The sequence below is a fragment of the Acanthochromis polyacanthus genome, chromosome 2 (genome assembly GCF_021347895.1).
Source record: "Acanthochromis polyacanthus isolate Apoly-LR-REF ecotype Palm Island chromosome 2, KAUST_Apoly_ChrSc, whole genome shotgun sequence".
NCBI classification, from domain to species: Eukaryota; Metazoa; Chordata; class Actinopteri; family Pomacentridae; genus Acanthochromis; species Acanthochromis polyacanthus.
This window is the reverse complement of record NC_067114.1, coordinates 1,995,753-2,022,826: the sequence shown is the minus strand read 5'-3', so window position 1 is coordinate 2,022,826 and position 27,074 is coordinate 1,995,753. Positions and strand designations below refer to the sequence as shown.

Genomic DNA, 27,074 nt, shown 5'->3' with positions numbered 1-27,074 from the left:
CGAAGAACAAGCTGTAAACACAACAAACACCAACAGATTTATTAGCAAACAGGAGGTAATAACAGTTGCAAAATAATCCATCCATCCATCTGTCCGTCCATCCATCCATCTGTCCGTCCATCCATCCATCCATCCAGCCAACATCCATCCATCTGTCCGTCCATCCATCCATCCATCTAGCCATCCATCCATCTGTGCGTCCACCCATCCATCTGTCCCTCCATCCATCTGTCCCTCCATCCATCTATCTGTGAATCCATCCATCTGTGCATCCATCCATCCATTGGTCCATCCATCCATTCATCTGTCCCGCCATCCATCCATCTGTCCATCCATTCATCCATCCATCCATCTGTCCGTCCATCCATCCATCTGTCCGTCCATCCATCCATCTGTCCGTCCATCCATCCATCCATCCAGCCAACATCCATCCATCTGTCCGTCCATCCATCCATCCATCTAGCCATCCATCCATCTGTGCGTCCACCCATCCATCTGTCCCTCCATCCATCTGTCCCTCCATCCATCTGTCCCTCCATCCATCTATCTGTGAATCCATCCATCTGTGCATCCATCCATCCATCTGTCCATCCATCCATCCATCCATCCATCTGTCCCTCCATCCATCCATCCATCTGTCCCTCCATCCAGCCATCCATCCATCCATCGGGCCATCCATCTATCTGTGCATCCATCCATTCATCTGTCCCTCCATCCATCCGTCCATCTGTCCGTACATCCATCCATCCGTCCATCCGTCCGTCCGTCCGTCCATCCGTCCGTCCGTCCATCCGTCCGTCCATCCATCCATCCATCCATCCATCCATCCATCCATCCATCGTCTTCCAGCAGCAGATGAAGCAGGTTATTCCAGATGTTCCTCCTTTCTAGTTAACAGTGTCTAAAGTGGGTCTGCCAGTTTGAAACAATATCTTTAACTAGCAGTTCACCAACTTAATAATCAATATTTTATGAATCATTAAATGAAAATAATACAGTGACAGTTTTTCCATATGCTAATAAAACCGTTTATACCTCGGAAAACGGATGAAGTAAAAGGTTACTTCAATAAAACATTCAATCATGACTTCTTGTAAAGTTATTATTTAACAAGATTTGAACGCATCTAACAAACCTTCCTGTAATTTTATTCATCTCCTCACAAAAGTTTTATATCAAAATACCTGATCTGCATGACGTAGTGGCTCGTTCATACGGTATTAACAGGCTGTAAACGTGTTTATTTCTGCTGTAAAGTTGGGAATTTTAACATGGTGGTCTATGGGAATGGACTCACTTTTGGAGCAGCCTCAAGTAGACATGTGAGGAAGTGCAATTTTTGGCATTTCTGTCTTTATTTTTTAGCTTTGGAGGTTGCTGTTTGGTAATATTAATGCTGATATGAGCATGAAAAATAATACTTTTTTGTATTAGTGGAATATGTGCTCCACATGTGTTTCTTAAATGCCATCTGCACATTTCTTCATAAAGCTCCTGTATAAGTGGCTCATTATCCCAAAAACAGGTGTTGATATATTCTGTTCATAGCACAGTCTAAAGTCGCTGCCAGTGGGAAAACCATTTTCCAAACCAAAGTGAAAATGTGGCCTACGTAAAGAAAAGATGTTCATTTATGTGACACGCAGCGGTTAAGCAGAGAACTGGAGACCTACCAGGTGACCGCAGATTGATTTCAGGAGAGCTAATGTACACAAAGTATGTCCTATTACGTAAATGGGATCATTATACATTCTGCAGTCGGGGCTGGATGGTTCGGCTGCGAGGATATGAGGTAACATGCAAACCGCCCATTTGCGTTCCACCGTTAATACTCCGGTTAGTTTGTGGTCGTGCCATGATGATAGCATTTTGTGGTGCATAGCTGGAGTCTGAAGGAAGACGGTTTGCTGTATGGGATTTTTTTTTTCTTTTTAGATTACTATTAGGCTTTTCCAAACATCTTTTGAAACGATGGCGACCCTGGTGATGACTAATGTGTTGCATATGCTGGGTCCATTTATACGTCTGTTTAATGTTCTCTATTTAGACTAAAGACAATGTAATTAAACTTTTGGTGTTGTTACGTCACCTAATGCTTATTTTTCATCCAATTCTTTTTTCCTTTTCTGTTGTAAAAGTGTATATATTTAACTCCTTTCCTCTTTTGAACTTTAAATGTCCGTGTCTACTAGAGAAGACTTTGATTTCATTCTCCTTAGCCGGTGGAGCTGAGCTGAATGAGCGTGTGGCAGACGGAGTATTCCTGCCTGCTGTGACGGACTGGACCTCCTTCTTCTCCTTCAGTCCCCTCCTACTCCCCCTAAGATATAGGCAGCACTTTAACTGGGACTCGGAGTCAATCAGAGTGGGATCTTTAACTGCGCCTGCCGCACACACACAACACTCGCTGCAGTCATCACACAAAATCACATGCACGCTTGCACCGGCAAACATATGGAGTACTACTGCTTCCTCCTGCTCTGGATCTGCAGCCAGCAGTTAGGTGAGCCAGAGGTGTTTATATCCGTGTGTGTGTGTGTGTGGTGTTGTTTAAGTGTGTGTGTGCATCTTCAAATGCTTGTGTCGTACTAATGCGTAAATAAGACCTTCTTTCGTTCCTCCTGTAACTTTGCAGTAGAATAACGGTGCTCTAATTGTTAGTTATACTTTGAGTCGTTCCAACAACAACTGGAAAATTTGAGACTGCTGCTTCAAAAGGGTTTAAATGACCTACATTAAATCACTTTGTCGCTGGTATTTTAAGTCCAAACCTGCAAATGTATTCCACATTAGAGCAGTGGTGAGTGAATGGCTGTTTGTGTGACCATAACCTGACATCTTGACCCGGTATCACGGTAAGCGGCAGGAAGGCAGAGCTCAGTGGCTTTACCGAAAGATATGCTGTCCCCCGAAGGTCCACAGAGGTGCTTCATGTCTCATGTTCTCTCAAATGAAAGCCGATGCGATCTCCTCACAGTCAAGTTTCCAGCGGCTGGAGGCTTGCTGGTGCTCGGCCAGAAATGTGGTCAATTACCAGTGAAATCACTCTAGCAGTAACACATCCAGACCGGACCGGAGGAGCAGAGTGACGGGGGGCGAATAAAAGGCACCGAAAGCCTTATTTTAAGTCGCATAAATTCATATGCAGTTGCCACAAATTCAAGAAAGGCTCATTAAATCTCACACACAGCAGAGATCGCTGCATGGTTTGGAGCTCAGTATTCCATGAACTGCAACCACAGTGTTTAAATCCACTGTGTGCTGGGAGAAATTTCCATAAAATTCCATGCATGTTGTCAACATGGCTTATTATCGACTGGCAGCACTGAATTAGCTTCTTTGACGCCTAGCAGACTGAAGAAATTAATAAATCTTCAATTTCAGACGTTGGGTAAATAATACAGAACCAAGGCATGGAAGAGAGGGAATCTTCATTGTAAATATTTGGTTTTATTTTGGAATTTGTTGGAGCAAACTTCTGGACTGATGCCACAGTGAGGACGACTGTGACCTTGAAGCTGTGGAGAAATGACTCGATGCTGGCTGTGGTGGGAGATGTTTTGGCAAACACATAAGGAGGAGGCTGCGTTTTAGTTTGCTGTCTGTGGACTCCTGGGAGTTTTGGACCAGTGATCCCATCCAGATAACTTTGAGTGAGGCCATGTCTGTAAGAAATGGAAACAGCGGGTGTCATTTCCCTCATAAACACTCATGTTCTCATGAGCACTATTCCATCAGGATATGTCTGCTCTCTCTTTTTTTCTCATGTGAATTTTGTTTTCCCAATCAAGCCTTAGTGGAAAGTTCCTCCTCTGAGTTCCATATCAGCGCTGAAGGTGAAGAGTGCACTCAAGAATGACAAAAATAATCAACTACTGGCATTTTTGCAGCAAATTAACTACTACTGGAGACCCTCCAAAGACAAAATGTACGGTCAATTAGGTCACAAAATTACAGCTTTCCAGATTCTGACTGGATTAAATAAGCAGTCTAAGAGGTGTCCTGATACAGAATGTAGAGGCCAAGAACATTATTGTCTTTCTGGGTGAAATTCAAAGTGAATGGAAGCGATCATGCTCACTGGGAGGCTGGGTTTGCATCATCAGCATCCTAATCTAAGGTTTTTTTGTGGTCAGGCTTCACTCAGTTTCATCACTGAGACACTTTTCTTTGAAGCTTTGCATGCCACGCCACAGTACAGGTATGAGTTTATTGTACTACTGATTAAAGTACTACCTGATTTAATCACAATTAAAAGTGCAGTTACAGTTTTGGCCACTAGGAGCCAGAAGACCCAGACAGACACTCTTAATGTTGACACTTTAAAATGCAAGAGAGTCTACATTCGGACATTGCAGTTACACAGCACTGGCCATTAAAGGGGAACTTCGTTTTTTTTCAACCTGGGGTCTGTTTTCATATGTCATTTCATACATGTGAGTGATGGAGAAATGAATTTTCGACATAGCTCCAGTATTTAGCCAGGCATGCAGCTTAGCAGCTCAAAACAGTTAAAACAAGTGATTGCTCTAAAATGCCCACTCATTCATCAAGCGTAATTCTGTGGTACTCTGTTTACGGGCTGGTAAAGTGTTAGTCATACAGTTAGTTAATGTTACACCGACCAAAAGCAAATAAGGCTGTCCGTCTGAATAAGTCATTACTATGTTATTTCTGAAATGACAGACTTGGGGCTTGCTAACTCTGACGGCGTCACGTGGATGTGTGTGATAGATGCTGCTGCATTGTGCTGCCACGGAGACTTAGTTTGAATCCCCGGAGGGCTTTGTGTTGGCTCAGAGGGTTAACAGCTTGTTAAGCAGTGCCCAGTTGGCCGCCGTGCACTGGGAACATCTGGTTTTAGATATCCCGTGCCTCCCAGAGAATTTACTTTGGCATCGGGGAATAGTGATATGAGGTGCCAAAATGTTTGAAAGTATATTGTCCACTGTGAAACGCTGTGTCTTTCCAGAGAGAATCATTGGAATGGAAACCCGAAATGGATCAATGGAAAATCATTACATTCTGGTGCTTCTGGGATGTAGAGCTGTGTTTGTTAAAGCTACTGGGCCAGCAACACCAGCCACATCTACACATGCTCATGTCAGAAGTGATAGCAAACTGTAAAGAAGTAAAGGAGAGGAAGCACGGCCGTGCACGTGGTATCCTGAATGCTAAACCTTCTTAAACTCTATGGATCTCTGATATGAGGATGTCTGTGGGCCAGCACTGCTGCTCTATGTCAGTGGGTCTGCGGTGGCGCTCCAGCGGCTTGGTGTCGGGCCAAAGGCAGCATCGGACTAATGTGGGTTTCACCGGCAACCACCGGACTGAGGTTTATTTATCTGGGCATGGAGGCCGGTACACAGGAAACCCAGCAAGGCTCCGACCTTGCATAGAAGCTGCTGATATTACTGAGAATATTAAATCGCTCTGCCACATTAGTAGCTCGAGATGGAAACTGGATAACCTCCATCCTCAGGCTTTCACACCGACACTTCTTCCCTGTCACTGTCCTGCAAAACCAATCATTACTCTTGCGGTGTTTTCTCATTTGTTGGTCACACTTGAGCCTTTGTACCACTGGGCTGTTTATTTTCAGTGCTTAAAAAGGCGATCAAACCTCTACATGAACAAAGGACAGACGTCAAAGTGATGCTGCCCGCTGCCCTCCTTTTGTAAAGTGATTTAAGAGTTCCCTGCTGATTTGTATTTATTTTTCATACACCTCTCTGTTTCCAACAATCTATTTTCAGTCAACCCTTTTATGCTTCGACATAAACAGAAACTTTAGGAGGATGTTTGGGTGCAGGATGAAAGGCCAGCGGAACATGTGAACCATTCATACGACAGGAAATGAGCAACGTGGAGAATGGGTCAATATTTACATGAAGAGTCTGCCCGGCAGATACGGCCTTTTACTTTAATGGAGGTTTTCATGGAACAGAACAAGTGGTCTATGGTCGTGCCAATCAAGGTGTGATCAACTAAAATGAATGACATTCATTCTGTAGCGGACAATCCAGTCTCATAACGTCTGTGGTAAAGTTGTGGTCTTGATGATTTTGATGTCACAAAAGCCTCAGTTTTTGTTCCAGGTTTTTTAAATGCTTGCTGAGGAACAGTGGGAGTTGATGTTTGGTTTGCTGTTTGTTTAGGCCACGCATTAACACTCCTAAATATTCTCTATCTAAAGAATGCAGACAACTTGACATTTCTCTTGAGAAGCCATTTTTCTTCAAGGAAACAGCTGCTCAGTGTGGAACCTCTGCTCTGCATCTTAGAGCACAAACAGTTGCACGCACAAACAAATAAATCTGGTCTGCGGGGTCAAAACTCCACTCAGTATTTACAATTTCTACAATTCTACAATTTCATTTAGCAGACACTTTTGTCTATTTCTGCAGTATTTAGGATTAAAAGGGCACGACATACTTCTGTAAGATACGTATGATGCTACAAGTTAGCCTGGTTCAGTTTCAATGCTGCAAAACACAATTTTCAATTTCACAACTAGCTACGCTGTTTCACAACTCAGAAGAATTAAGGAATTAAAGCACAGCATACTCAGCAAGACCGCACAGTCTCTGAACCCCAAACATGTTTATTTATTCTCCAGAAAAACACAAGTAATGTCTGGAACTAGTTAGCTGGAAGTTATTCTATCACAGAGTGGCAGAGTTTAACCATGATCATAGATAACAAAAGAAGTCATTGATCAGTAATATTTATTGGCTGTTTTAAACAGGCGTGAACTCACCGTGATGTCACCCGTTGGTTTCAACGCCGAGAAAAGCCAGACTGCTGAAAGCCTCGCCCTAAAGGATCTGTCAATCATTCCAGACAAAACTTTTGTCGTGGTTTCTCTCTGATGTCCGTGATGTGCAGGTGAAGGAGAAAAGTCCGGTACACTGACTTGCTTAATAATAAGTTTATTATAAGGAAGAACAGCATCGATCAGACAGAGAGACTGTCTGGGAGGATCTGGCCGAATGAATCTCCCCGAACAGTATACGGAGGTCACTTTTATATGTTTTAAACAAGTGGAACCATTGTCACAACATGTGATTTGTATCAGAAGACCAAAAAACAAGCGCCTCATTGATAAACCCTGTGGCAAAATCCATAGGATAATTCCCTAGACACAGGAACTACTAATACAACACTGAGTTCTTTCAAGAAGAAGATACACTCCATTCTGACATATAGCACATGCCTAGCAACACCAACATCACTTGTCTCAAGTCATGAGAATCACATGTCTAACAGCACATCAGGTCAGATACTACACTGTCTATCAAGTATAGCCACGCCCCCTGGCTCCGCCAACTTTAAGGATTTATTTAAAATTCAGAATTGATTTATTTTAAGATCGGCCCCCTGATCTCTCATTTTGACCATGAAAACTAACTAAAAAATCCTGAGCTGTAGAACATCAGTCTATCAAATTTTATTTTTTCTGGTGATGAATTGGGGTCTATGGAGCAAAAGCTTTTTGGAGCCAACCCTAGCAGACGGCGTGATATTGCAAGTTTTTGACACTTCCGGGTGGGCTTCATTTTTGGAGCCTGATGCTACGTCCATCTTTATATACAGTCTATGATTTTAAACTGATCTGTGGTCAGCAGAGATGTCGGCTCACTGCTGTAGGTCAGCAGGAAGGTGGGATGATGTCAGCAGGGCTTTATAATCACAAGGTAATAAAATCAGTGATTTACTGTAAACACTTTTGTAAAGGTGGAGAAATATTTGAGATTCTTGAAGACCGAATGTTGCTCGAGGCCAGAAAACAGCTGATGTTGCCCTGGAATGACTAAATAAAAAACACAAACTCATGTGTTTGTTTCAGCTCTAAACCAAGACATTAACATTCATCAGAAAAATCTGTAATTTCTGAAAACATCAGATCTAATTCACTACTGTACCTGTACCATCAGGCAAGAAGAACAGCAAACACTTTCTCTGAGGTGTATTGAAAAGACTCAACTGTAGATTTACACAAACAGAGACTGGCACATATTATAACATCTGATCGGTTTCTTGAAATCCTTATTATCAGCAGGACTGTTCCAGTGGCTTGAAAAAGTTATGTGAAGATAAACAGGTCTCCAAAAGGTGTGAGGTCAAAGATTAAAAGTTCTTTTTAATGTGTTATTGTTGCTTTGTGGAACCTGGGAGCACTCTGCCAATGTTTGGGAGATTTAAACCTAACTTTTACTCCTAAGGTCTGAGGCCTTCACTGGCTTGTTAGGTTTGTGGTTTGCTCACAGCCATCATTAGGAAGGACCGAGTGATGTCAATTTTAAAGCCTTATAAATTCCCAACGACCTGCAGCTAAAGGCTCCTCTAAGCAGCTGTCCAGAGCTTCAAAACATAAAATACTGGATTCCCAAAAGAGCAGAAGGCTTTGAGGCGGTAGGACAGTGGTTGTAGGTAGATGTTGCTTCAGTTTGCAAATGGACGATCCTGATGTAGTCTGGAGACAAGTTTGTGGATTGATGAAGCTAAAAGAAAAGTTAGAAAAGGTGTGTTTGTGGAAAAAGGGGTGCTGAATTTCAAAGAAAAAGAAAGCCTCTCCTTTGTGCTTTAGTTGTAGCCAGGGGCACGGGGAAAGAAGAATGGATTAAATTATACGCTTGCAAATGTCACATTGAAAAAAACACGATGCGAAAAGGATGGCTTCAACAGCTGGGTACCACCAACTTCAACATCATCAGAAATCTGTGGACGGACCTCCAAAGAGCAGCACGATCAAGACTGCCCAAGAATCTGACAGAACTAGAACCTCTTTTTTTTTTTTTTTTTTGTGAGGAAGAATGCAAATATTCTCCAAGCAAGAATGGAAAGCCTCTGAGCTGGCTACAGAAAGCATTTACAAGCTGTGGTACTTGCCAAAGGGGTGTGACTGAGCACTGGCCATGCAGGGTGCCCAAACCTTTACTCCATTCCTCTTTTTTCTTTATTCTCGCTTTAAACTGTAAATAATGGGAATAAAAACTTTATGCATTTTGGAAATCAGGCCATCTTTTACTCACTTTGCTAGAAATTTTGAGTATTTTACTGAGATGTTATACTCACAGTTGGTTGGTTTATGTTTCCTTTCGATGTTTTCTCTGCATAAAAATAGGTAATAGCACAAGTTTTCTCCTGCACAATCACATAATGTTGCTCTGGAGGTTTGCAGAATCACTTCCTTGCCGATAAAAACCATAACCACTGCAAACCAATGAGAATTCACCGATCACCTGGCTTGAATTTACACTCGGCTGCTGTGGATTCATTAGAATTTAACATCTGTCCATCTCTGAGCATTTGTTCACCTCATGGCATACATTCAACCAGTTTTCCTCTAGAGTTTCACAGACGGTAGAGGGACATATTAGTGGGATTATTTAGTGTGGGATTCAGTTTTCCCAAGCAGTGTGTGGACCGGAGCCGCAGAGATGTAAGAAGTGGGCGAGTCTGCGGCGGTTTAAAGCAGAAGCTACTGCGCTCTCAGCTCAGCCGTGCAGCTCAAACTGTGAGAAAATACGCTAATTATAAGCAATAATGTTCAAATCCTGCAAAATAAACCTCTATGTCTCATTAAGCAGCAAGTGTTAATTTCCCTCCTGCTTTCTTTACTGCGTTCGTTTTAAGTGTGAGTTGATGTGTTTGGGGATTTTTAATATCAGTAAGCTGTAGTTTAAAGATTATCATGAACGTGCAGTAGCTGAAACACCGACGGAGCGACGCAAATCACACACTCTGGCTAGGTCTGGCGGCCAGCGAAACAGACATCAGCAGGAGATTATGTAGAAGACAGATGAACGGAGAGACACGAAGCGAGAGGAAGTCAGACTGGGAGACCAATTCAGTTTTTCCCCTTCTTCACTGCCAGGAGTGGGATTTCATCACCTCTGTGTCCTCACACAAAGGTCCTCCTCCTGATGGTAATTTAAAAGCCAAATGATGCTGTCAGCATTAATAAGCCACCATAGCCAAGCCGGTGACACGCAGATACAGAAGAATACCCCCTCTGGTTGGTATTTTAACTGAAAACAGACACCTCTGTAAGATGTCTAAAGATGTGAGAGAAATTTAACCCTCGTGTCGTCCTACGGGGCAAAATTGACCCGTTTTGGTTTGAAAATGTGAAAGAAAAAAAAAATCACAGTGAATCTTCTGATGTCCACATTTTCAACATTTTTGGGAAAATTTTTGAACTTTTTTTTGGTGGAAAATAAGAAATGTTAAAAATGTTTCTTAAGAACATTCACATAAAAATCAACCAAAATCCAGCGAATTTCACGGGATTTTGGTTGATTTTTTGTGAATGTTCTTAAAGAAAATAGAAGTTTTACTGATATATAACTAATCACCTTAGATATTTTAGGATTTTTTTTGGAAGATTTTTACTCATTTTTTGAAAATATTTACAAGAATTTTCTTGCCAAATTTGGGGTTTTTTTTCATCAAACTTTTCAGGAATTATTGAAATTTTCTTCCTAAAGGTTTTGCAAATTTTCAGAAATTTTGGGAATTTTTTTTTTGCTGAATTTTTGGGGATTTTTTTCTGGCAAGGAAACAATATTTTTTGGTTTCTGTAAATGAAGACAACACAATCGGGAAAACAGATTTGCTGTTTTAAGTTCTTCCCCTCTTACTACATTAGGTCACACTTTAGCATCAAAGCAGAATTGACTGCTGCCAAATGTTCAGAGCACACACTGATTTTGTTGTCTTGTCTTTTCAGCTCCCTCATCAGTAACACGTTTCACACCTTTGACTTAAACTCTTGTGTTGGAACTGAGGACTACCAGAGGCCGTGTAGGTGGTCGTGTTGATGTTAGGCTGTTTAACCAAAACTCCTCTGGGTCTGCAGATGCCTGATGGAAAAATGAACGCGACCGACAGCTCAGTTTATCTGATTATTATTTGTTTCCTCCTGAAGGAAGTCTGTGTTTAGGCTGGAGCAGGAGGACGAGCGGAGACAGTTGAGGGATTATTTTAAAGGATGAGAAAGGTCGACTTTGCTGCTCTTTGTTGCACTGAGGACCAGATGCTGACATTTAATCCAACACAGGCATCTCGTAAAACTGCTGAGATGCTGCTATTCAGCGCTGACTCACTTGAATATAAGTGACAGATCCAAGTCAAATTTATGTGGAATGTGTGTATAATGTCCTGTCCTGCTGCGACCCATGTCTGCAAACTGAATTGCCCCTCGGGGATAAATCTGAATCCTGAATCCTATAACTGGTCGCTACAATTCAGGGCATTAATGCCGGAAGTTCGAGGTACTTTTGATGCCACTGCTAATGAAAGTTGTCTTTTCTTCTTCTAGGATTCCTCGACTGCTTTAACATCGACACAAAGAGACACAGGATCATCAAAGGCCCCAAACAAGCTCAGTTTGGATACACGGTCCAGCAACATGTGGCAGCCGGGGGGGAAAAATGGTAAGAGACTCATGTGATCCGTCCTCTGCTGATGATGAAAACATTATAGCTTGCTCATGTTTTGCTCATTACTCGACTTGAAAGTTTTATTTTTATGTCATATACATTTAAGTCGATGTCAAAACTACTTCAATAACAGCGTCAAAGTTTTATCGTCTCTGTTTTATTACATAAAATATCAGTATCTCCTTCTGTGATGTATATTTTTACCTTCTGTTAAGCAGTGACAGTCTACCATATCCAAGATCAAGAGGTCAAAAGCATAGTGGGTGTAAAACACATGTTGACAGGCTGTAACGCTGACAGACTGTTTTACTTGGCAGACAGACATGAGATGTCTCATTTTTTTTCCAACAGGAAGGATAGTGATCTACTGTACATCTCCTGTGGTGTGCAAAGTTTCCTCCCGTTAATTTGTGCAGGCAAAACAAACTGCAGTCATGAGCTGAATGCTTCCCATTCGTCATATTACCTCATAGCACAAACAGACTCCTGATGCTGCTATTATTAGGCCAACTGGCACCGTGTGGTGGCCAAAATTAGGTTCTGGCGTCCCCAAAATGTCTGTTGGCAGGCAGTGTGCGGGCATCATGCCAAGTTCCAGTTTCGTCTCCGTGTTTGTCTGTGTATTTAACTCATTAATCTTTTTCATATGCATGTATATATTAGTTATGTCTTTTTTTTTAACTTTCTCTGACTTCAATGACTTCCAGACCAGAAAAAAATGAGTTCCACATGAGTTTAAATGTTTGAAAACAACCTTTGTTTGTAGTTTTTTGACCAGTAACCTCATCTAGTTGTAGAAATTATGACAGCAGCATTCATTGTTGTAATCCTGGAAACCTGTAAAGAGGAGGTTAAGGTGGATGTCTACAAACTATGTGACTTTTACACCAGAACCCACAGTTTGACCTTTTGCATTTCGTCTCCTTCCTGCAGTTCTACGTTAACCAAGATCTTCCATGACTTTACCTACATAGCTTTAGTTTCTTAATTCTGTGTACTCTAATACTTAACACTGCATTCTATAATGATGATCCTTTACATGGAAGACCATTTTTCAGCCAGTGCATGAGCCAAAAAGACTTTCTTTGCTCAGTACATTCTTCTGCCAGTCGTGGTCTGTTCATAGACTTCACATTGGGATGACATGGCACACTTAAAAGCGGCTTCTCTGGGCTTTGGAACATTTTTTTTGTCAAACAGTGAATACTGATTGACCTTTTTTTTTTTTTGCATTTAGGAGTTGTCCTGTCAACAGTTTCTCTTTTCTTCTGTGCAGATTTATTGGTGCACAAATCTGTTTTTTGGGGCTGCAAGGGGCTCTTTTTGTAGCAGCACAGTTAGCTACTGAGGCTAATTGGCAGCCATAGACCATATATATAAATATGGATGGAGCTTCTTTACATTTTTACAAATGCATTTTTTCCACTGACCAGCAGGGGGCAAATCCTCTGGTTGTAAAATAAGTCCAGCTACATAGAAGTCTATGAGAAAATGACTCTTTTTCTCACTTTATTTGTTGCCTTGGTAAACAATTTCCTAATGAGTTTATGTTTCAAGACTTTTAAATACACCATGGGTTACATTTTCTAGATTATGGTTCCATTTGGAGTTAAATCAGTGCTCAGATAGAGTATTTTCTAGTGCTGGGTTACCTTGTGATGGAAGGGTTGCTACTGTATTATCATGAGTCGTCTCTATGAGTTCTCCTTTGGATCCACATCTCACTTCATCACATCCAGTTTCAAGAGAAGATGTTGATGGCCCAGTTCCAAACTCAAGGCATCTTTGTGATTTCATTCAGCTTCCATATAGATTCTATGCTGACAGCAGAGTTGTCTGGCAGTTGTGTGTTCAGTCCTTTTAATAAATGCATTTTACAAATCATTGTCACTACTCAGAGGCTTATCCATAGCATAAGCGAAACATAAGCTGAATTATTTGTACCTAATCTAATTGCTGCTCCAACAACAGTGTGGTACAACTCATTAGTAGATTATTCATTTCATCAAAGCGTGAACTTGTGGTTGAATACCAACGCTTTGCTCATACAAGGGCACCAGTGTATGCAGTAAATACCGTACCGGGCTTACTGTGCCATGCTGATAGTTTTTATTGTTCCTCTTGGCAAGTTATCCACCTTCCATCGTCCTCGGGCGGCCTTGGAGATTGTGTTCATATAAAGCGGCTTTTGAATATTGCAATAGTAAACACAATCACTACGCTCTGCTCACTGATAAAATCAAATCCCCAACAGCATCACAGATCACAGTATCTGCTTTTAGCCTCAAAGTCAGAGAAGCAAGAAGTCGATGGAGCACTTTTCACTGTGTTTGTTGAGTGGATGTGCTCTTGTGAGTATCTTTGTGACAACAGATTAGTGTTTTTTATTTTTTTTATTTTTCATTGGTTTAAAGCAGGAATGTCAAACTCATCTTAGTTCAGGTTCCACATTCAGCCCAGTTTGATCTCCAGTGGGCCAGACTAGTAAAATCACAGAAAAACAACATATAAATAACCACAACTCCAATTTTTTCCTTTGTTTTAGTGCAAAAAAGTTCATTCTGAAAATGTTTGCATTTAAGGAATTATCTTTCTACAAAACATCATGAACAGCCTGAAATTTCTGAAGAAAATAAGTTCAGTTTCATCAGCATTCATCCTCAGTTTATCATTTCCACATTACAACTTCCAGATCACAGAGTGTCTACAAAGGAACACAACATTTAGTCACCTGGAACTGAACCACAGAGGATTTTTACTGCATGATCAAAACGACAAAAGTCAGATTAAAAAAAAAGACCAAATCTACAAAAACAAGACAAAATATTACAAAAATGAGATGCGATATGCCAAAAAATGCATCCAAGGGAACGAAACAAAGCAAAAAGGAGACAAAGAACTGGACAAAAAAGTTACAAACCGACAAAAAAAATAGACAAACGACTCAAGCAAGACAAAAAGGGAACACAAAACAACAAAAACATGAGACAAACAACAAAAGTCAGACAAAGACAAAACATTACAAAAATGAGATACAAATGAAAGAAGAACAAAGAACAATCCAGTTTTTTACTTCATGATCAAAACAGCTTGTCATGGTCTAGAAATGATTTTAAATTTATAGTTTTACTAAATTACAATCTGCAGTTAATGTCTTCTCTGTAATTTTTACACTTTGAGGACCGGATTGGACCCTCTGGAGGACCACTTTTGGCCCACGGGCCTCATGTTTGACACCAATGGTTTAAAGGATCGGATACAGTGTAAGGCTTGTGGTGGTTCAGGTTCAGCTGGAGGCCTGGGAATGCATGCACATGTGAGCGACGTCGTTACTCTGTAAAATCCAGCTTCTTTACCGTTCTCAGCCGGTCGTGTCTACCAGAGCTGGAGAGGTCTGATGAGGCTGACATGTGTGGAATAAAGGTCACCAGAGACAGCGACTCAGCTGAGGTAAAAGTCTGAGAACGAGGTGGAAACATGAGCAGTGGAAGAACAGTGCAGCACCAAGCTGGAGGGATTGGGATTTTGGCATCTTTATTAGGTATTCATGCACCTAATAAAAAGCATCTTTGCTCATAAGCAATAAAATGATGTGGAGGAGCACTAACATGTTGAAAGCCTGCAGATTTCTGCCCATATCTTTGATGGTGTTTGTTCATGTTACTTTTAAGTGTACCGTCTAGCTGAACCAGCTGTGACCTGAGTCTCCCACTTGTTTCACACCTCGGTTATGGCTCGTCTGTCTCCCCGGCAGACGACTGAGTCATCCCGGGGATTTCAGCTTTAAAAAGACTGTTTGGTTGGTGCAGCAGGCTACGTAGGTGTTGGCATGTGAGTTAACAGCTGCACTCACACGCATGCAGGACTGTCGGTGTGTTTGTGTGTCTGTCTGTGGGAGTGTGTGTGCAGCTCATAGCCTGACGGTTCTCAGCTGGAGGAAGGAATGCTGTGTGATAGTACCGAGAGTAAAAGGATCATTAACCCCCCTGTTGTCTTCATTTACAGCCAAAAATATTGCAAAAAAAATTCCTCAATTTCTCAAAATTTGCCTTCAGGGAGAAAATTCCAATAATCCCTTAAAAGTTTCCCTTAATAAGTTTATTAGAAAAATGCTCCAAATTTGGCGAGAAAATTCTTGTAAATATTTTCAAAAAATGAGTAAAAATCTTCCAAAAAAGTCCTAAAAATAGCTAAAATTATATTTATTTCCACATTTTTAAACTTTAATTTTGCAAAACCTTCAGGAAGAAAATTCCAATAATTTCTTAAAAATTTCCCTGAAAAGTTTTCTTTAAAAAATGGCAAGAAATTTCTTGTAAATATTTTCAAAAAAATGAGTAAAAATCTTCCAAAAAATCCTAAAAATATCTAAAGTGATTACATATATATCAGTAAAGCCAATATTTTCTTTTAGAACATTTACAAAAAATGTAATTTTTGGTTGATTTTTTTGTGAATGTTCTGAAAGAAATATTTTTTTGACATGTCTTTTTTCCGGGCTGCACAGTGCTGTAGTGGTTAGCACTTTCGCCTTGTAGCAAGAAGATCCCCGGTTCAAATCCCGGCCTGGGATCTTTCTGCATGGAGTTTGCATGTTCTCCCTGAGCATGCGTGGGTTTTCTCCGGGTACTCCGGCTTCCTCCCACAGTCCAAAAACATGCTGAGGTTAATTGGTTACTCTAATTTGTCCGTAGGTGTGAATGTGAGTGTGATTGTGTGTCTGTATATGTAGCCCTGTGACAGACTGGTGACCTGTCCAGGGTGTCCCCTGCCTTCACCTGAGTCAGCTGGGATAGACTCCAGCACCCCCCATGACCCTAATGAGGATAAAGCGGTGGATAGAGAATGGATGGAAGAATGTCTTTTTTTCACCAAAAATGTTCAAAAATGTGGAACAAACAGTCGTTTCACTGTGAAAATATATATATTTTTCACACATTTTCAGGCTTTAAAATGGGTCAATTTGACCCGCAGGACGACACGAGGGTTAAAATGGGTAAAAATAAGGTTATTGTGATATGTTTCATCCCCGCAGACTTTCTCCTCACTCTACTAATGCTCTAGACAGATTATATTGCTGTTCACAATGGTGCTGGATACTCTGCACTCAAGCAAAACAAAGAAGCTATTATTGATTAATAGCTGTACAGACAGCAAGAAAATGTACATCTGCTAGGTGCTATCAGCGCTTGTTTTGGATTCTTATTTTCTGAGTCAGATGTTAATCCGCAGAGCAAGAAGTGACTGTAGTTGAGGAATACTAGGGTACTTCAAAAAGTTCTCGTCACATCACAAAGATTGCTCTTGCACTGTTTTTTAACTTTAACTTGGTCCACTGATGTGAAGCTTCACTGTCACTTCATGGAAAAAGGTCACACTTTAAACCTCCAGATTCTCTCAGCAGCATGAATGACTTGATCGTCTCTGACAATGGACCACGTAACCGGGCTTTTAGTTTTGGAAACAGATGTGAGTCGGGTGAGTAAAGTTCACGGGGCAAACGTTTAAAGCCACATTCACTGCTTCTGCCACCTGTAACGTGTGGCTGAACACATGGAGCAGCAGCAGCTTGAAGCCTTACTCCCATTTTTTCTTTGATTTCTTCAAACATTTGAATTTTTGTGGACAGATACAAGATTTTAGTGTAAACAGCTTTGCCCAAAATGGGAGCTACACTCCTTGAGAACTCTTTGAAGTACCCTGGTGTATGTGTGGAGTTAAGCTGAAGTAGAACTATGCAGTAGCAACCAGTGGACATACTCTAAATAATATTTGGACACAGTTCTTGGGTACTTTGCTGTTTTCCATTATTTGTACCAGATCAGTGCTTCTCCTAAAGCCTCGCCTGGCAGTGACGACTCAACTCCGTGTGTCAGCTAAAAGATTTGTGAGGGATTTGTTCTGTGTATTTTCCCCATTATGAATGTGTTCATGAGGCAAATATTTCTGCAGATTAACACAAGATCTGTCAAAGTTTGTTCTAAGTGAATGACGATGGATTTTCACAGCTCAACATGTGTTTGTTGAGTGTTTTACTTCAGCGGGTTCATTTCTGCTCTTTCTGTGGGTTTGTGTGCTTATTTGATAACTGCTTTTATTCACTGTGACGCCATACTGAGATTAGCCAGAAAACTCAGAATCTTACCAAGTCTATTTGTCTTATTTTTAGTCGAAATGTCTCATCCTACTTGATTTAAGAGAAATTCACTTAACAAGAGACATTTCAGCAAGATAGAGGCACTTGTTTTAACCTTCCTGTTGTCCTCATTTACAGGCACCAAGAAATATTGTTTCCTTTTCTGAAAAAAAATCTAAAAATTCAGCAAAAAAAATCCCCAAATTTCTGAAAATTTATGAAACCTTCAGGAAGAAATTTCAAATAATTCCTTAAAAGTTTCCCTTAAAAGTTTTATTTAAAAAAATCCTTCAAATTTTGCAAGACAATTCTTGTAAATATTTTTTAAAAAATGAGTAAAAATCTTCCAAAAAATCCTAAATCTATCCAAAGTGATTACATATATATCAGTAAAACGTCTAATGTCTTCTTTAAGAACATTCACAAAAAAAATCAACCACAATGCAGCGAATTTTTGGATAAAATTTTGCAAATTTCTCTGGATTTTGGTTGATTTTTTGTGAATGTTTTTAAGGAACATTTTTAACATTTCTTTTTTTTTTCCACCAAAAATGTTCAAAGATTTCCAAAAAATGTTGAAAATGTGGACATCAGAAGTTTCACTGTGAAAATATATTTTTTTCCCACATTTTTAAGCTTTAAAACGGGTCAGTTTTGACCAGCAGAACGACACAAGTGTTAAGACAATTCATCTTAAATATCTTGTTAAGTCAAACAATTTTGAAATGATCTTGTTTTGAGTTGTATTTTACAAGATAACTCACAATAACTTTAATACAGCTCAGATTAGGAGGTTACTTTAAAGCAAAAATCTATTTTTGAGTGAAAAACTGCTATTTTTAAAGCATATCTGGCTTATTTTAAGACACCTAAGCTTGACAATCCTGGTAAAATAGAGCTTAAAATAAGTTTTACCAGCTAATTTTAAGATCTCAATATTCTAAATATTATATCTTATTTCAAGAATTCTTACCAAGTCATTTTTCACTTGTTCTATTGGCAGATTTTTTTCACTTATTTCAAGGTAAAAGCTCCTTGAAATAATTTTTTTTCCCCTTGTTTTGAGAGGAGCATTTTTTCCGGTGTGGAGGCACAGTCTAGATCGCAGTGGACCGTCTGAGCTGCCCCTGGCAATTTATGCCTTTTGACTTTCTAACCTCCACTTTCCCCTCAAGTGGTTTCACTTTAGCGGAGCTTTTGGGAGAATTTAAATTGTTACAATTACTGACGTCGCCTGAGAGCATGTGTGCCGCCAAACTGTAGCGCTGTCAGCTTTTCCAGGGTTGACTGATTCCTGAAAACCCTCAGCTGCGTGTGTTTGGATAGGAACGGTTCACAGCTGGAAAGTGACTCTGTAAAAAAAAATTAAAAAAATCTTTTTATGACCTGAACCTGAAGGAAGGCAGGCATGCAGCTCAACCCGAACGGTTTTCATCGAGGACCAAATAAGAAAGTAGATATTTGTTGATTCTGTATGCTTGGCCAAGTTTTGTGCAGGAGCTTTCATCTAACTGAGACTTACTTGAGTTCTTTGCTGTGAAGTGCAATATTTTGCTGATCAACGTTTAACCCTCCTGTTGTCCTCATTTACGGGCACCAAAAAATATAGTTTCCTTGTCTGAAAAAAATCCCAAAAATCTGCAACGAAAAAATTCCCCAAATTTCAGAAAATTTGCAAAACGTTCAGGAAGAAAATTCCAATAATTCCTTAAAAGGTTCCCTTAAGTTTATTTTTAAAAAATTCCCCAAATGTGGCAAGAACATTTTTGCAAATATTTTCAAATGAGAAGTAAAAATCTTCCAAAAAAATCCTAAAAATATCTTAAGTGATTACATATATAGTAGTAACGATTCTAATATTTTCTTTGAGAGCATTCACAAAAAGAATCCACCAAAATCCACCAAAATTCACTGGATTTTGGTTGGGTTTTTTTTTGGTGAATGCTCTTAAGAAGCTTTTTTTTAACCTTTCTTTTTTCCCCCCAACAACAAATGTTCAGAGATTTCCCAAAAATATTGAAAATGTGGACATCAGAAGTTTCAATGTGGACTATACTTTTTTCCCACATTTTCAAACTTTGAAACGGGTCAGTTTTGACCGGCAGGACGACACGAGTGTTAAGTGAACATTTTCCACCGTTCTTGAGACGCCAAGAAGTTGAGACATCTTGATTCTGTTGACGGTTTCTGTCCATGACTGCTGGTGGAGCCACCAAGTTGAGGAAAGGCCATCATGTCAAGAATGTGCCATTTCCTCACGTGTCTCAGCAGCATTATGGAGCTCTAAACACTCTGCCAGAGAGCAGACAGGAGGCCACATCACCCCCAATTGGCAAAGAGCCGGGGTCTTTAAAGCTGATGGCTTCCACGGACCTGCATGCTCGAGCCGAACGCCACAGAATCCTCCCACTCTCTATTCCGCTGTTTATTTTTCCACAGTTGTACCAGGTCTCCTCAGCTGAGACCTGACCTTTACTCCTGAGCTCAGTTACAACTTGCACACCACAAAGAACTGCAGGGAGTCTGTGAAGTCGTTCAGCACCGGCCTTAAATAGTGTTCCCTTTATTTGGCTTGTTTTCAGAGCTGCAGGGAAAAGTGTTTTTACACCTCCCAGGCGAGGTCATAAAACAGAGTTCAATCTATTGACTTTGAGTTGAGACACAACACTAGCATGTAACTGCAATTGTGATGTAATTATGTCTATACTGTTCTGTTTAAGTTCAGTTTTGAAAATCGGAAATACATCAGAATTACAGAAAAAACGGACCTTGGCAGTGTCCAGAGTCACTTCCTTAGTCTTATTGAGTGTCCAAACGTGTCAATTCATCCCCTCAATTCATTCCACTGTAAAAAATGACAGCGGAATGATCACTGGTGCACATGAACACTACTGTCTTTAACAATCCCTCAAGGCAGAGCAGCAGATTTTATAGATGCCGTAATGACTACTGCAACACTCAACAGCTGACTATGATTATACAAAATGACAGAAACTGAGTGTATGAAATCTGACTTCATTGCTCATGAGGTGAAATAGTGAGTGTCATAAACACAGTCGTGAATGAATGAATGAAGAGTATATAGCCATGCTAACAGCTCTGTGAGGTTTGACCATAGGTGTGTATAGACTCTAGGTCTGAAAAATGGAAATACCTTAAATCAGCATTATTTCTAGCAGCCTGCAGGGGGCGACTCCCCTGGTTACAAGGTAAAAGTCCAGTAGAAAAGAAGTCGATGAGGAAAATGACCCTACTTCAGATTTCATCCATTGCCACAGTAAACATTCTCCTAAAGCGTTCATGGTCTCAGTTGCTAGTTTCATGACTTTTTGAATACAGCATGGTGTTTATTTTGTTAATGTAATGAAAAATTGTATGTGAAATAGAAGATAAAGCTGGGTCTGTTTTGGGATACGGCCACCTTGTGACTGACAAGTTGTTCAACATAATCAACATTCTGATTATCACCATGCTAATGTCTGTCAGGTAGCGTTAGCAATGCTTTAGTTTGGGATGCTGGTGTGTTTATATCTGATAACATGCAGTGAACACAAAGTAATGAGGCACATGGGAACGTCTTCAGTTAAGAGAGTGTTTGTTCACAAATAAAAGTATTGCAGGAGTTGTACCATAAATAGAAATTTATGTCTCATCAGAAATATTCCATTCCGTCCAGAGCACAACATGACTATACCAAATGTTGAGACATCCAATAATGTTTGAGTCGAATGCAGCAAAAGTCAAACACATGGTGATGCTAGAAGAAAACACCAAAATGATTGTGGTTCATTGCATGGAAGCTAAAAACATCTCTACACAAATATGTGGAATTTCATGTAGATGTTTAAGTATATTATGTATATTTTGGGTCATTTTTAAGATTTATTATGGAAAGAGATGATAGAATAAGAGCTCATGGTTTGACTCGAGTCTGAGGACGTTTTGGTTTGGATGTCGTGTGCAAATATGTGATAAATTAAAGGAAAAACAACATAAATTGTCTTAGTCAGGTGTTGGACCACCACGTTCACTTTGGTATTTGGTAGAAATTTCTGGAACTTTACTGGAGGGATGGATTGCATTTCTTCCCAAAGACTTTCCATCATGTGGTGTTTTAATGACGGTGGTGCAGAACGTTTCTGACGCATCAGTCCAAAAATCTTGAAGAAGTGTTCGACTGATTTAAGATCTGGTGACTGTGAATGGCATCGCTTTTAAGGCACTCATTTTCACCCTCATCAAGCGACACCTGGTGCACTGTCATCCTAGAACCTTTGGACTGATTTGCACTGAACCAAACCATCCCTCTGACTCTCACTAGTGGGATCTGAGGTTCAGGTTTTTCCTGTAATTTGTCACCCAGCTGCAGATCTCAAGGTAGTTTACTGAATGAGTGAAGTATTTGACCTCCTTAAGTCGAAGACGAGTGATCACCGAAGGTTCATCCTGTATGGATCATAAATTGTCTTTATCAGTTTTATCCGGGCCAATCGATCCAATAGTTGTTGAGATTCTTGAACCCAAACTGTTGGTACCTTTCCTAGAGCTATACCACTAGCAGGACTAAATATATCAATATCTTAAATGACAAATAGAACGCTCATTGTTGAAGCTGAAAAATGCTTCAGGAGGAAAGAATTATAGCAACTACTGTGTGCTTGGAAATTCCTCATAAGTCTTCTGAATTATCCTGTCACTGTCTGCTCGACGCTTCCAGGCGAAGTAGACACACAAAATGAATGTCTTTGGAAAATGATTATGTGACCATTACAATTCCCTCGATTTATGAGGCAGCATTAACAAAAGAACACATATCCTGTTAATACAGACGTATGAAATGTGATGAGCAAGCGTGTCATTGGAGTAGCTCACTCATGTTTGGGGCAGGGATGTGGTTTCACAGCGTATACATCTCCCCCTTCCAAATATGAAAAACATTACCACATTAATGACAGCCTGGGCTTGGGGATGGCGCTCCATCCAAACCCCAGAATCCTGTATTTCTTGGTAACCATGGTAGAAAATGTCCAGGCATTCATTTTAAGTCCAGATACTTCTTCCAGTGTCATTACCATACTTGCAGTGATGATGCACCGAGGCTCGCGTTTGACCCTAATGAGCTGGAGAACATGATTGTTTGAACAGCTTCTGGTGAAACTCAGGAGGTCCTGAGGCAGACGTCCAAGTCAGAGGCAACAATGGTCCCTTTTCATCAAGGTAGCTGTATCCCGACCTGAACCTGGACTGCACTGTCTCCTCCTGCCAAGGGACAGCAATAACTGAGGTAATAGTCATGGTATTAATAGCTATGAAAATATGAGTGTTTGCTGGAGCCACTGCAGCGAAATGACTTCCAGAGTCTGTGAGACTTTAAATGTTGGCTTCAGGAGCAATAACACTGGAGCTTGCTTCCATATGAGTGGCTCATTGATGTGCAGCGATGGACCATTGCAGCAACATTTCCCCTTGTCCTCAGCTGCTGCTGTAAAACGTCAAATCCCAACACTTCACACGTCCAGCTCCTATAGAAGAAAATCCCACCACGACGTCCGCTTCTGCTGAGAAGCTTCATGTATCTCTGCAGAGACAGTCGCATGCAGCAGCTTTCCACCCAGCTCAGCAACTACAAACAGAAAAGCACATAAAATATAGATTCCTATAAAAAGAGCTGAAAAATAAACGTCCAAGTTTGAATCTCTCTGAGAACTTCAAGGACTTGTATTTTTATACCGCGGTGTACTAAATCTAGGAATATTTACGTGATGATGTGGAAGCCTGCGGTGATCAGAGATGATTATGGGAACTTAATCCGGCGTCCGAATTCAAATAAACAATTTTCTTTTACAGTGCTTTGCAGGATTTGATGCTTTTACAGCACAGGCAGATAAATCTGTTTGTCATTTGAGCTGAATCGTTTAGAAGTGTTTGTTAGTCTAAATGCCTTTCTAGGCAGCTCTCATGAGACTGACTTGTAGAAAGACAGAAAACATTTTTTGGACAAGGCTCCACACTGCAACAACTCCAAATCTTACCAAGTCTATTGATCTTATTTTTAGTCAGTGTCTCATCCCACTAGATTTAAGATAAATTCACTTAACAAGTGACATTTCAGCAGATGGAGGGACTTGTTTTAAGACAACGCATCTTAAATATCTTAAGTCAAACAATCTGGAAATTATCTTGTTTTAACCCTCGTGTTGTCCTGAAGATCAAATTGACCCGTTTTAAAGTTTACAAATGTGGAAAAAAATATTTTCACTGTGAAACTTCTGATGTCCACATTCTCGACATTTTTGGGAAATTTTTGAACATGTTTTGGTGGAAAAAAAAGAAATGTTAAAAAAAGTTTCTTTAAGAACATTCAGAAAAAAATCAACCGAAATCCAGCGAAGTTCGCTGGATTTTGGTTGATTTTTTTCTGAATGTTCTTATTTTTAGGATTTTTTTGGGAAGATTTTTATAAATTTTTTGAACATATTTACAATTTTTAGTTTTTTAAATAAAACTTTTCAAGGAAACTTTAAAGGAATTTTCTTCCTGAAGATTTTGCAATTGTTTTTAAATAAATTTTTGGATTTTTTACAGAAAATGAAACAATATTTTTGGGTGCTGTAAATGAGAGGGTTAAGACACCTAATCTTGACAGTCCTTGTAAAATACAGATAACAATATGTTTTCCCAGCTAATTTTAAGATCTCAGTTTCCTAAATATCACATCTTATTTCAAGCCATTTTTCACTTGTTCTATTGGCAGATTTTTTCACTTATTTCAAGGTAAAAGTTCCTTGAAATTATTAGTTTTTTTTTCTTGTTTTGAGAGGGACATTTTTTCCAGTGCACTGTCTCTACCAGCTTTCACTTCTGACAGATACAGTCAGAGTGCTACATTAGTATTGCTAATGAGTGCATGTCAGTGACTTTCTTATCTCCAGTGAAATCAGGCACATCGTATTACGTCATCCAAACCTCACACAGTTATCCAGGAGCTTCTGCATGCATGCTTTCATTGCTAACTATTGGAGCATGTTGGAAATTCCTGACATAGAAATCCATTAACCTGAAGATCTGTCTGTCTCTAATTGTCAGACGTTGACCTAGAAGTCCTCGCTGGAGGTTTGGTTCTCGGTCTGCTTTTGCCATAAAGCGGTGTCGAGTGTCTTTCCTTTGGGGCACCGCTGAAGCGGGAGTTGCTCCTTTGCCGGCTGCATTCCCTGTGATTTTCTTTTGGACTGCTCAGTTGTTTAAATTCCTCGCTGACCCGCTGCATTTACTGAAGCTTTTCCAGGAATGTGATTAGTTTAGGACACAGCTCGCCGTTCGGTGCTTGAACTGGTTAAACTCGAGTTTTTCACATAAAAGAAAAACATTTGGGAAGACTGTGTGGAGTTGAGAAGCCAGAGAGAACAATTATTATTATTATTGTTGCCAGAATGCCTAAAATCACTGTTAACTGCCAGTTCTAGCACTGATTAATGGTACTAGTACAGTATTTTGTTTGAGTTCGTTGTCACAGTAAAAAAAAATATTGATGAAAAATGGAGATGAAATGATGGTACCTGCCAAGCCACAGCTTAGTTTAGCATGAGAAGGCTGTAAATACTAATTAAGTCTCCATATTCTGCATTTTAAAGCTCGGGATGTTCAAAAACAATACCCAAAATTCATGCACTTGAATCGGACAAACTGTGCTACACTACAAAAATGAACATTTTTGACAGTTTTTGACCGTAATTTTTGGAAAAATGTACTGTTATTTTACAGATTAGAGTACATTAGTGTACAGATCATAACTAGTGTAATCACAGACCAAAAAATGGCAAAAATTTGTATTTTTATAAATGGTATGTTCCTGTTTTATGACATTTGCCTGGAAAATGACAGTAAATACATAGATATATTTGCCATTGTTCTAAATAAAATGTATATATATTAAAATTAGAAAATAATAAATACATTTTACAGTTATTTTACAGATTTCTCTGTTTTGTTAGATTGCAGATAATATCTAGTAAAATTACAGAAAAAAGATAATAGTAATAATAATAATAATAATAATAATAATAATAATAATGTATTATTAATAAGACATTTACATGTTTAATTTAAATGTTGACTGAAAAAGCTCCAAACTGTCATTCAAATTTTTAAAAATTTGCTCCTTTACAATGTGTAGAATTCACCATTTTATTGTCTGTGAATGAGCTAAAAATTGCATTATTTTACAAAATTTTGCCCGATTATTACCATATTTTTTGTTTTCAACATTACGGTATTACATAATTTTATTTTATCATCTTTTATTGCAATATTGCTGGCAAATTTTCACATTTTTATGTGTTTTCTTTTTTAAAGTGTGCAATACTAAATATTACACAATGTCAGACTACGACCTCAAAAGACTGAGTGGGGCTGCAGTTTGTGGTAGTATTATTAAAAGCACTATAAGAACATTTTACGCCTTTGATGCTGGTTCAATCTATAACTGAGGGACTTCTGAAGTCCATGGGATATATCTGCATACATTTTTATTAAAAATAAAAAAACTAATGTTTTTATGTTCATTATGCTCATGTCTTTACAAATTCTATAATTATTTATTATGGAAAATATGCACACACTCGTATGTTTAAGTCGACCAATGGTAAGATATAAACATTGGCCCCAAATTTCAAACAATAAAGCTGTATAACGAAGCCGCAATTACGAACCTTTCATCGGGCCGTGTACCGCAATAACACGGCCAAAATTCAATATGGCCAACGTCTACGACAATGCGACCTCGCAAGACTTGATCGCTATTTTTAAGGATTAGGTGGTTTTAGTATATGTTTTAGTATATGTAATTCTCCAGAAACATGGCCTGGTAAGGGTTAAAGCCTGAGGCAGCTGGATTGGCCAACTTGTGACTGCATGAATGTTGAATCCCTGAATCTAAAGACATCACATGATAAACAAACATGCATCACAAGATACGGCATGAAACCCCAAAGGACCTTTTAGGGCTGGACCTCAGGAGATCCTCAGGAACAAATAAAAGACCTTAACCCACTTTTTTCCCTCTTATCTCTGTATTACATTTGAGTTATAGCCCGTCTTAAGGCCTTTATGCTCTCCATTATACACGCCAGATGACTTACAATCTCCATCTCATCAAAACCTATCAGTGACGTTTATAAGACCGCGCTGACCCCACACAGGAAACTCGCTGTGCAGAACAGATTCCTCACTAATGTGGGAGGAACATCCAGCTTTCAGTACTGCTCTTTGACGACGTCTCAATCCTGTGGTGGTCTACGACGGCACGATTCCTCTGATTTCATTTTATTAATCCGCCGGCCCCCATGAGGTTCGACATTTCTTTCCCTTTAGACTCCTCAGTGAAAGCATTGCTACAGTGTTGACTGGCAAGTTTAGAGACCTTAACATTTCAAGTTCTTCTGCAGTAAACACTTACCTAGACATTCAACTATTGTGTATTATTGCAGACGTAC

At 39.7% G+C, this 27,074-nt stretch overlaps 1 protein-coding gene across 1 annotated transcript in view; it reads left to right on the top strand.

Moving 5' to 3' along the window:
• The first annotated feature begins 2,282 nt into the window (after positions 1-2,282).
• Positions 2,283-27,074, top strand: part of itga11a (integrin, alpha 11a) — a 77,610-nt gene continuing 52,818 nt past the window's right edge. The window contains exons 1-2 of the mRNA XM_051937005.1: positions 2,283-2,503; positions 11,327-11,441. Of these exons, the coding sequence (XP_051792965.1) occupies positions 2,431-2,503; positions 11,327-11,441 (188 nt within the window). The 5' untranslated portion in view covers positions 2,283-2,430. The remainder of the gene's footprint in view (positions 2,504-11,326; positions 11,442-27,074) is intronic.